The sequence below is a fragment of the Hippopotamus amphibius genome, chromosome 6 (genome assembly GCF_030028045.1).
Source record: "Hippopotamus amphibius kiboko isolate mHipAmp2 chromosome 6, mHipAmp2.hap2, whole genome shotgun sequence".
NCBI lineage: Eukaryota > Metazoa > Chordata > Mammalia > Artiodactyla > Hippopotamidae > Hippopotamus > Hippopotamus amphibius.
In genome coordinates this window covers 149222494-149235400 of record NC_080191.1, presented here as the reverse complement: position 1 = coordinate 149235400, position 12907 = coordinate 149222494, and the positions used below count along the sequence as shown (strand labels likewise).

The window sequence follows — 12907 nt, the reverse complement described above, 5'->3', positions numbered from 1 at the left end:
ACATGTGCACAATTATAGTTGGAGATTACAAACCCTCTCGGCATTTAATAGAACAACTAAACAAAAAAAATTAGCAAAGATATAGAACTGAATAATACCATCAACCAATGGAATCTAACCAACATTTACAAAATAATCCATCCACTAACAGCAGAATACACATTCTTTTCAAGTGTTCATAGAACATATACCAAAATAGACCATATCCTGGACCATAAATAAACCTTGACAAATTTTTTTTAACTGAAATATTAAAGAAGGTTTTCTTCAACTGTAACAGAATCAAACTAGAAATCAATTAAAAAAAAGATAACAGGAAATGTTCTAAATACTTGAATAGTCCATGGATCAAAAAAGAAGTATCAAGGAAAGTGAAAAAAATAGACTGAATTGAATGAAAATTAAAATATAACATATAAAAATGTGTGGGATACAGCTAAAGCAGCACTAAAAGAGAAATTTAGAACACCAAATGCATACATTATAATAGAGAAAAAAATCTCAAACCAATAATTGAAGCCCTGACTCAAAAACCTAGTAAAGGAAGAGCAAAATAAACCCAAAATAGGAATATAGAAGGAAATAATAAAGGTAAGACTAGAAAACAATGAAATGAAAAACAGAAAAATAGAGAAAATCAGTGAAACAAAGAGCTGATTCTTTGAATATATCAATAAAATTTACAAACATCTAACAGACTAATGAAGAAAAGACAAAATCATCCACATCAGGAATGAAATAGGATATCACTATAGACCCTGCAGACATCAAAATTATAATAAGGGACAACTACAATCAACTCTACACATAAAAATTTAACAAAATGTAGATGAAATGTACCAATTTCTCAAGAAACACAAAGTACCATAACTCACCCAATATGAAATAAGCTGAATCACTCATTAACTTTTAATGACATTTAATTCATAATTTTAAACTTCCTCAAAAGAAATCTTTAAGCCCAGCTGGTTTGACACCAATTCTACACAATCTCTTTCAAAAAGTATAAGAGGAGGAAGCAGTCTCCAATTCATGGTATAAAGTTAGTATTACCTGATATCAAACAGATAAAAACAGTACCAAAAAACCAAACCAAAACAACAACAAAAACAAAAAACCCTGCAAATTAATATCCTTTATAAATATACCTGCAAAAATCTTTTTTAAAATGTTTTAAATGTTGGCAAATAGAATTCAGCAACATGTTAAAAGAATTATATGCCATAACCAAGTGAGGTTCATTCCAGAGATGCAAACAAGGCTATTTGAATATTTAAAATTCAATGTAATCTACTATATCAACAAAATACAGGGAAAAAAATCACAATCATATCAAGTGATGCATTAAGAAACTGATAAAATTTAACATCCATGCATGATAAAAACTCTCAGAAAACTACAAATAGAAGAGACCTTCCTCAAATTGTTAAATAGCATCTACAAAAATCCTACAAGTAACATATTTAATTGTGAAAGACTGAATGCTTTCTCCCTAAAATCAGGAAGAAGACAAGGATGTCTGCTCTCAGCACTCTTATTCAACATTGTGCAAGAAATTCCACCTACTGCAGAATGGCAAGAAAAATAAAAGGCACATGGATCAAGAAAGAAAAAATAAAATTTCATCAATAATATAGGTATTACCATCAACATAGAAAAAAAATAAACAAAAAAAAACTTCTTAAAATGAGTTCATTAAGGTTGCAAGATACATGATAAACATACAAAACTCAATTATATTTCAATACACTAGCAACAATCAGGGACAGTAAAATTTTAAATATAGTATCATTTACAACTGCTCAGAAAAAGTGAAATGCTTTGGTGTAAATCTAACAAAATATATATGGGACTTGTATAGTGAAAACTACAAAACTGTAACAAAAGAAAGCAAAGATCTGAATAAATGGAGAGACATGCTGTGTTCATGGATTGGAAGACAACATAGTATAGACATCAATCTCTCAAAATTGATGGTTTAAATGCAATTTATATTAAAATCTCTGCAAGAATTTTCATAAAGACAAGACTTTTAAAATTTATGGAAAGCCACAGTAAACAGAATAGTTAAAACACTTTAGAAAGAGCGTGAACTGAAAGGAATCAGTCTAAACTGATTTCAAAAGTTTTTATATAGCTACAGTATATAGATTGGATTTTCAAAACTTTTTATATAGCTACAGTAATCAAGACTTTGTTGTATTGGTGGAATGATAGACACAAAGATCAATGGAACAAAATTTAAAACCCATAAGTAAACTCACGTAAATATGCTCAATTGATTTTTTTATAAAGGCACAAAAGGAATTCAATAAAGCAAAGATGGGCTTTTCAATAAATAGTACAAGATTATTTGTACATCTATGGGAAAAACAAACAAAAAAACAAAAAACTTGACCTAAGTTTCATACTTGGTACAAAAATTGACTCAAAATGTAAAACTTTTAGAAAAAAACATAGGAGGAAATCTTTGGAATCTTAGTCTATGCAAGGCGTTCTTAGGCTTGACACCAAAAGCATGATCCATAAAAATCTAATTGATAAATTAGACTTCATCAAAATTGAAAACTTTTTCACTGTGAAAGATTCTGTTGAAAAGGATGAAAAGACAAGCTACAGAGTGAGAGAAAATATTTGCAAATCACATACCCAATAAAAGCCAAGTATTTTGATTTATAAAGAACTCTCAAAATTCAACAGTAAAAAATAAAGTTACTTCAATTTGAAAGTGGGGAAAAGACATGAACAGACATTTCACCAAAGAGAATGTCAAGTAAGCACATTAAACGATATTCAACATCATTAGCTATTAGGGAAATGCAAATTAAAACCACGATGAGGTAAATCACACCTATCAAAATGGCTAAAATAAAAATTAGTGGCAGCACTAAATGCTGGTGTGAATGCAGAGAAATTGTGTCACATGCATTGCTGGTTGGAATGTAAAACAATATGGCCACTGAGGAAAACAATATGACATTTCTTTAAAAAAAACTAATTATGCAACTAACATACAACCTAGCAATTATACTCCTGGGCATTTATTTATTCCAGGGAAATGAAGTCTAATGTTCACACAAAAACCTGTACACAAATGTTCATAGCAACTTAATTTATAATCGCTAAAAATTGGAAGTAATCTAGATAGCTTTCAAAGAGTGAATCATTAAACTGTGGTGCACCCATACCATGGAATACTACTCAGCAATAAAAAGGAACAAACTGTAGATACACACAACAATAAATCCCTGGAGAATAATGAAGTTACATACTATATGATTCCATTTACATAACTTTCTTAAAATGAAAAGATTATAGAAATGGACAACAGATTAGTGATTGCCAAGGGTTAAGGAGGTGGAGCCAGGAGGAAAGTGGATGTGGCTATAAAAGGGCAACACAAGAGATCTTGTGGTAATGGAGCTGTTCTATATCTTGACTGTATCAGAGTCGATATCCTGGCTGTAATATTCTACCAAAGTTTTGCAAGATGTTACCATTGGGGCAAGTTGATAAAGAATACACAGATTCTTCCTATACTCTTACTGATGCATGTGAATCTGCGATTATCTCAAAATAAAAAGTTTAAAAAAACTACTCAAACCTTCAGATAAATTATGCCATTAAATGTTGAAAAATAAAAATTTAAAAAGTCATGATACATTGTTTCATGAACAAAGTGATAGCAAGGTTTCACAATTGAGCTTTAATTCTATACTAAACATAATTTTTAAGAAATGCTATCATGGGAATTTTCAATTAGGAATTGGTAATACAGCTTAGCAGGTAGTTTTTTTGCACATTTTGTAACATATCACAGGTAGATGCCTAGATTTCCACACTGTAGTTTTATGACTAAAATACCAACTAACATACCAAACTCACTAAATTAAAATGGAGAAATATGAGGCTTGTTTGAATGCTAACCAAAAGCTAAAGGAAACTGCTATATTATGAATAGCAGAAACAACTCCGTTTCAGAAACTGTTTATTTTAGAAATTAATTTCAAGGCTGTTTGAAAACAATTGTCATTCTAATAAGAATTAAAATTCAAACCATTTTGGATGATAAATATTTAAGAGCATTTGGTCTGGAAACTAAACTGGAACAGAGCAAACTAATGTTATCAAATCCACTGTGGTCCACACTGCTAATCATTGGAAAAACATCCTCATTCTGTAACCACCACTACAGTCACAGAAACATGATATTTATTCCTAAGGGCCCAATTCTTATTTCAACTATCTTTTGTCTTCTTAAAAGACATCTTTAAAAGCTTTTATTTTAAAAATATCCTTTGAGCACCCAATTCCTGAGGCATGAACATGTACAAACAAATCCCTATAAACATACCTAATCTCTCCTAAATCCAGACTGCATGAAATCCAATAGGAAGTCCCATTTCAAGCCCAGTGTCTTCCTCCTAAGTGCAATTTACCCATGCATTTATGTTTGAGATCAGCCTCCACTAATTGCCATTACTGGAGAGAAACCATACTGTTTCCAGGAAAATTGAAAGGTAGAAATCAGCAAAGTCATGTTTGAGAGGAAAATTAGAACTTAACTGAGCTTTATGGCTTAGTACAGTTCTCCTCAATTTACAATGGGGCTACATGTCAATAAACCCAACATAAATTAAAAATACTATAAGTTGCAAAGTATTTAATACATCTAACATTCTGAACATCACAGCTTAGCCTAGCTTATCTTAAATGTGCTCAGAACACTTACATTAGCCTACAGTTGGGCAAGATCACTTAACACAAAGCCTATTTCATAATGTTTTGAGTAGCTCACGTAATTTACTGTACTGAATACTGAAAGTGAAAACTAGAATGGTCGTATGGGGACAGGATGGTTAAAAGTGTATGGGTTGTTTACCCTTGGGATCGAGTTGCTGATGGGGAGCTCACTGCGGCTGCCCACAATCACAGGAGTATCAGACCCCAAATCGGTAGCCCAGGAAAAGACCAAAGCTCAAAATACAGTTTCTACTGAATGCATATTGTTTTTGCACCATCATAAAGTTGAAAACTTATGAGTTGAACCATCCTAAGTCACGGGCCATCTATAGTTGTATTAATTTGCTAAGACTGCTGTAGCAAAGTACCACAAACTGAGTGGCTTAAACAATATAAGTTTATCATCGTAGTTCCAGCGGCTGATAGTCCAAATTCAAAGTGTCATCAGGGTTGGTACCTTCTGAGGGCTGTGAGAAAGAATCAGTTCCATGCCTCTCCCCTCATTTCTGGTGGTTTGCTGACAACTTTTATCATACCTTGGCTGTAGGAGCATCACCTCAACCACTGCCTTCATCTTCTCAAGTTATTCTCTCTGTGTGGGTGACTGTGTCCAAATATCCCATTTTTAAAGGACACCAGTTTTTTTGGGTTAAGGCCCACCCCAACTATCTCACTCTAACTTGATGACCTCTATAAAAACCCTATCTCCAAATAAGGGTACATCCTGAAGTACTAGGGGTTTAAGACCTCAACATAGGAATTTTGAGGGAATGAAATTCAACTCATCACAGTAGTGTTTGATTTTAAATGACTCTGGGAGGGAAAGGGCCACCCAAATCTTCACAGTGACTCTCCTTCCCCTCTACCACATCTGAATGACTCCCCTTTCAAAGCTTTACTAGGCCACGGCAGTGTGTTCCTTTCTGTTATCATCTCTCATCATCTTTGCTCACGTTGAGCATCTTGTCATTTTCTTCCTTAGTTTCTCCCCATTTCTCACTCTCTATGCCCTGAAACTCAAGTTTCTTCCCCAGCAATGCCCTTGGTCTCATGGCCAGCCTTTGCAAAAGAAATGGAAAGTGGTACTATTGCTTTCACCTCTGGCTCACATGCCTTCAATTACCAAATGAAAATAGCTTGGATTTATGTGCAAATGAAGTCACAGTCAGCCCCACAAAATGAGAGTGAGTCAGTAGCAATCCTGACCTCAGGGCATCCCCATACTTTCCACCTATACATAAGATACAAACCAATTTTGCAGTAAAAGATTATTAGAGAAAATATTCAAGTACTTTTTATCATGCCTATACTGAAAGTGACTGTGAAGTGATTTTATGTGGGAAAAACATTTTAATCTGTAAAAATGTTGCATTTTACCTGGAATCTAGTCGAAAAATCTTAAGTTTTGATATGCTAAAAAAAAATCATTAACTGAGAAGATGAATAATCTGATGAATGAATAATGTGAAGCAGTTCTAGGGTAAGAAAGAAACAAATTGTGCTATAAACTACCTTCTAATGTTAAGCTAATTCATAATAGGTGTCCTTTGGATGCAAGATAAAATGTTGATACATTTGGAAAAGAAGATATAGGTCTTATAGATATAATTTTATAAGTGAAATATAATGAAGAACCCTAGTTATCTATGCGTGTTTATATCAACCAGCTCAATACCTTTCATCATATACAAAACTACAACAACAGAAGTGGTTGGATCCCTCTCATTTCTATAGTGCTTCTCCAATGTGGTACAAGGCAAATTGCAACGTGTCCTTCTTCCACTGAGCACATTTCTGTGGAGTGAATCCAGGCTAAACTAAATATCGCTGTTGGAATGGATGTTAAAAGTTTACTTAATCCAACCCCCAACTCACACATGACCCAAATAATTCACACCTGCCAAAAAAGTCATCTAATGTTTGATTTCCAATCTCTGGTGATGAGGGTCACTATAACTGACCCAAAACCCCTTCCATTTTTAAACAGTTGTGAATATATTATTATATTTCCTTTTTTACTCACTTAAGTACTCATTCAGCTGTTTATTGCTTCAACAAATATTTATTGAGAACCTATTATGAAACCACCAGGCACTACACAATGTGCTATTATAAGCTTCGTGGAAGAGGACTTAGCCATTTATGAAGAGCTTTCCACAAACATCAAGCCATTTAACCCTCACAAAAAACCTGTAGAATAGACTCTGATTATTCTTTATTTGTTATTTACACTAAAGATGAGAAAATTAAAGTTCAGAAGTCACATCACCAGTGAAAGAATTGAGAATCAAATTCATTTTGTAATTCTAGATAGTCCTCCTTCGAATGTATAAGCTAACACAAAACAAATTCATCACCCCTTCACATAATAATGTTGATGTAGCTAAACATACCACAGATTCCTGTTATGTTTTCTTTCCTCCCCAGTAAACACCTCCAGATCCTCCAACTTTTCTTCATACAATTTGTAGTTAAGACCCTGGACATACCCAGAACCAAGCATGATAGTCCAGATGAGACAGGACTTGACCAGAAAAGGGAGAAAACTACTGCCCGCTTTGAGATACATTTTAAATATTGTAGTGTATGCAGAGGTCACGGGTTCAATCCCAGCTCCAGGAAGATCCCTCATGCTGCGGAGCAACTAAATATTGTAGTGTATAATCAGATGAGTTTTGGGTAACCAGGGAATGCTGTTGATTTATATTGAACTTGTAGCTAATATGTACTATCAGAAACTCATATCTCCCCACTCCTTTCTCTGCCCCCTCCTAATCTGGCCTTTTGTATAGTGGAATTTTGAGACCTAATCACTAGACTTTAAAGCATGTCAAATACAGCACAGTTACTGAGACAGCATCCTTCACAGAGTGGAGGTCATAAACACAGGGACTATTGGATAAAGTTGTTTAGCTTTTCATTTTATTTCAATTTTATATGTATTTTTATTTATTTATGTTTTTTCTATTTACTGGGCATACACTTCCAGATTTAAGTATTAACGCTACTATTAAATAATAGCAGTTCAGACCTATGCAAATACTTTGCATAAATTGTTTAATCTCATTAGGACGTGAAGCAATTGACAGATGAAGAAACTTGGATTCCAAGAAATTAAATGTTTGCCCAAAAGTCACACACTAAGCGCATGCTGGAGCTGGGATTCCAACCTAGATATATCTGACTTTGACCCAGCAGGCTCTCTCTCTGCCATGACCACCTTTTTGTTCTGAGTAACTGAAAGCGTCATTTTTTGTTTGTTTTCCTTAGGACTTTTAACTGCTAGAATGCTTTTCACATGGTAGACTACGAAATGCTGGGTTCTTTTTTCTTTTCAATTAGGAGTTTTGCATCATTCTGGCTTTTAGCCTAGGACTGGGCTATTATTACAGGTCCTTTTTTTTTTAAACATTCCTGATTATGTGACCTATTTCTACCTCTTACATTTGTCACTAATCAAACGCATCCTTTTTCCCTAAAACTGTTCATTGAATTTTATTCCTTACCTCATTAAGATACCATCATTGTCTCAAACGAGAAACTTCACAGTCATTGCTAATTCTGCCTGCATTCTAACCCCAACACAGAAGTTTTCATCAGGACTATAGCTCTTACTTCCCAAATGTCTCTTAAATCCTCGATGCAGGCCCCCATAGTATTTTTCATATCATATTGCACTGGCCTCTAATTGATCCACCTGCTTCCAGTCTCCCTGGCTGCATCCCATTCCACACAATGGCGCCAGACTTATCTTTCTAACCACATAGCTAAATATTTTTCAACTTTTTATAAGCTGACACCAATCTATATTTCCTGCTCTGTACATCTCTCCTCCCAGTCCCCATATGCCCACATCTATGCTATGTGACTCACCCCAATCCAACAGCCCATGTTCTTTCACAGCCTTGCTGTTATGGATGCCATTTCCTCTGTCTGGAATGAATTTCTTGTCCTGGCAAAGACCCAGTTCCTATCACCTCCAGGACACCTCCACAATTCCTTCAGATAGAATTCACTGTTCTTACACTTTTGCTAACAGAACTTTTTGTACATAATTCTTGTATAAACATTCATGCTTTGTTGCAATCATTTTTTCATTAACTGCTTCTATGTGAAAATGAGTTTCTCATAAACAAGCATCTTGATATTTTTATCACCTTAGCACAGTACCAAATACATAGTAGATGTTCAATAAATATTTGCATGAAAGAACGAAAGTACTTTCTTTGAGATCTGAGCTGACTAGAAATTTTCCTATAATACATACTGGTTGGTTTAGTTACCTCCACATTTCTTCCTAATTGGCATTATTTGTTTTTGTACTGTTAGAATTTCAACTTTGAAATCTCCTGTACTTTTCAGGCTGTCTTCTCTTTTATGGTTTCAAAGCCATCTTTGTTCTGAACTTTTTGACTCCACACTAAGTCACGACTGACAGACTTTTGTATTTAAGAATTAAAAAGTCCTCAGAAACAAGTTGATAACAATTTCCTAATTCTTTGATGTGGATTATGATTGATAACTGTATGATAGGTGAGAATCTGCCCTTTTACTGAATCAGACCTTCAGTGCCCCCTCGGTCATCTGGCATCCCAATATTCTCTACAAACTCATTTAGTCTGATGTCTATACCTCGGTAATGCCAAGTCAGCACTGGCATGTAGATAGACCAGAAAATGTTATCTGTCCATTTTGCAAATGGGAAAGTTCGACCCAGAATGACCAAGGAGACCCTCTGATATATTTAAGCAAGTAGATCCTGTACCAAAAAAGGTCTAATAAGGCCTCTGCTCCAAAAACTGGCTCATTTCCTTCCTTACATGCTTATATATTTCTTTGTGTTTTATTTCCCTAAGGGCTTTATAGAAATTTCTATCATTTGCAATCTGTTCTTCTTAGTTATATGAATCTATTTTCTCTTCAACCAGCATTTTTCTTTCCTTGACTTAAAAAAAGAAAATAAAGAACCAGCTTTACTAAAAACATGTTGCAGCTCTCCTACACTTCAGTAAGTACAGAAGCTAAAATTGACTTACTTTACTGCATGTTGTGTCATTCATCTAATGGTATAATCTAAAAGAATAACCTCTGATTTGAAAACTGTAAGGGCACATCTTAAGACTGGACAAACTTAAATCTGATATGAGTACAGTCATGGAAATTTTTGGCTTGGTGTGTCCTTGGAAGTAATCCAGGCTAACCCTTTCTTCACTAAAGGCGGGTGAAAACTGAAGCTCAGAAAGGCCAAGTGACTTCTCTGGGATCAAGATTGTAAGCCAGGCCAAGAGCAGAATTCAACAGTCCTGACTCCTTACCCAGTTCCCTTTCTATTTTCGGCTGTTTCAAGTATGGAGATCACACCTTGCTAAGACTCAAAGCAAAATAATGGTAATAGAATGATGGCATATGAAAGTGATTATCTAATTTTTAAGAGAAAAGAAAGCCTTCTGCTATGCTTCATACCAGTCATCACTTTGAGTATGGAAAAACACATTGGTTTCTGAACACGCACTGATGCCTTCAGCCCTATTATCAGAGAGTAGGATCATTGAGGGTCTACCATATCCTAGTTATTGGGAATAGTGAACACTGTGGACCTAGTTGCCTGCCTTATGGAGCAAGCTCAGATGGGAAGATAGATATTATATGTCATTATAAACAATCAAGTAAAAAATTACAATACGCAAAGAGATGAATGGGCTGCTGTGGGAATATGTAACTGAGAGCCCCAACCCAGTATGGGTCATCAAGGAGTATGTCCCTGAAGCACTGATGCTGAACCTGAAATCCAGAGGCTATGTAAGGGTTCCAACAGGAGTATTCCATCCATAGAATTAGGAAGATCAAGGGTGCAGAGAATGCTGCACGGTTATGCTTAGAAAACGGAGAGATGTACCACAGGGCTAAGGCAAATGAAGTGACAGGGGACAGAATTAGAGATGCAAGTGTAACCAGATCACCCAGAGCTGTGTAGATCATGTTAAGGGCTTGGAAATCCATTTAGGCACTTTAAGCTGGGGAAAATGTGTCCAGATATACATTTTAAAAAGATCATTCCAGTATCATTAGGAGATTGGGTTGAAAGGATAGCATGTAGACAGACCAGGTAGGATGTGAACACCTCGGCCAGGTGAGACATACACAAAGTCTGTACTCTAGACCTCCCAGCTTAAATCAACAGTACTCTCTATTCAAATGACCCATCGCATTTCTTCTTTGTCTTTTTTAATGAAAGGCAACCCAGTTAGTCAACACTGCTCTTTTAATAAACACAATTTTTAAAAAAAGATAGCAGCCACCTAGTAGATAGTTTAAAACAACATTTTTCTGTATTATTGAAGGGAGCTTTTTTTGTTGCATTAGGTTGTAATTTTAATTGTATTTGGGCCAGTTGCAAACATTATCATTATCATATCATTATCATTGTAAAGAGCTTTGATGTAAATGATAAAATTTTGGTGCAAATAACATGAGTGAGTCATCAACTCCACTATCGAAGTAACAGTAAAGTACCATCCATCATGTTTGCTTTGATCGTGCTCTATGTTAATTTTTAATTACGGTTTTGGTATAAGCTGGATAGTACAAATGGATGGAATACATAGAATAATGTATTGACTTCATGATGGGATCCAAAAATATTCTGTCAAATCATTTTGATGATTGCTGCAATAATCAGGTATCACAAACGACATGTACTTTTGGAAAAATTTACCTGAAGTAATTTTAGGTTTTCAAAAAGAATTGTTTTCACGTAAATAAATTATCTTATTTTCTTAAGGAAGCCAATGGACAGTTTTCATCACCTTGTGTGATATAAGACTTAACTATAACATATAGATGAGTGCTACCACTTATTATTCTCTTTTTGACAATCTGAATTATCTTTGGGATATTACTCTGAATGATAAATCAAGTGATTTAAAAGTAGAGCTCAAAATTGGAAAATTGAACTTGTAAGTGCTTTTATCTTAAGTAGATGATATGTTCATGTACCTTGAAGAGTAAGTGCTCTAGCTTTGAGCTAACTTTATGACAATGGGCTCTTCAGTGAGTGACTTTAGACTAATACAATATGCAGGTCCTGGAATCAGGGTTATGTATGAATCGTTATTCATAATCAAAGCCCAACTCAGCATATATGTAAACTGTTTTACTCTGACGAGTAGTACAATACATTCAACCGTCATTGAATTATTATGTTTTCTTTGGAGAAAGACAAATAATTTATTTTTAAGAACTACTGTTTTGTATATCATTATTTTATTTTTTTTTTCAACTTTTGATTTAAAAGAGAAATGGCTCTTGCTAAGACAATGGGGAATATTCATTTTTCTCCCAAGTTGGCCAGGGACATACTAATGCTAGAATCTCTGATTTTGAGGGGAGTAGATTTTGTTCTATTCTTCTTTCAGATAATGGGGTAATTTTTCACCATTTATTTCTTTTTGAAATCCCTGGTTTTACTGACCAATAAAGACAGCAGGTGATGATAATCCCCGGTCCCATCCCCATTATATAGGACTGAGTGGTAAAGCAAATTCCTAAAACAAAGGACCCTGAAATGAAAACAAAAAGAGGGCTTTTATGTTTAATTGTATCTGTCTGTGCCAGTTCTGTTCCAACACGGGCCTGTATGTGCCATTTACTCTTAAATACCTCGTCGTTTTCCTAAGTACACAAAACCTCGGGAAACAACAAGTCTTGTTGTATCTGTTTATTTCTTCTAGGTTGGACGAATTGAAGACTTTCTATACCAATTAGAGGATAGTTTCTTAAAAACTAAAAAACTGAGAACTGCTCGAAGGCAAAAAACAAAAATGAAGCGGCTTCAAACTGTGCAGCAAAGCTAGTCATTGGGGAGCAAGCGCCACCACCAAGATGTTCCAGAGAAAGGGGCAATGGCATCCCGCCAGCCTGACTGTGACAGCCCAGCAACAAAGGCCTAGCGCCAAAAGAATGAGGTGGCGCTCCTCTTGGCAAAGATGTTCTACACTCCGTTAATCTCAACTGGCAGCAATAAATGTTTTCAGCAAGTTTGACCTGACTCTTGTTCAAATTCCTCTCGCTTAAATAGCTTATAAAACAACCATTGCTGCCTCTTTCACCTGTCTTGCTCTTTCAACATTGACTAAAGTATACCAGGTCTACCCAAGGCCACTTA

General features: G+C 35.0%; 1 protein-coding gene across 1 annotated transcript in view; it reads left to right on the top strand.

Moving 5' to 3' along the window:
- SPATA16 (spermatogenesis associated 16) overlaps positions 1–12596 on the top strand; it is a 213308-nt gene extending 200712 nt beyond the window's left edge. Inside the window, exon 11 of the mRNA XM_057737812.1 lies at positions 12474–12596. Coding sequence (XP_057593795.1) covers positions 12474–12596 — 123 coding nt within the window. The remainder of the gene's footprint in view (positions 1–12473) is intronic.
- The last annotated feature ends 311 nt before the right edge of the window (positions 12597–12907 follow it).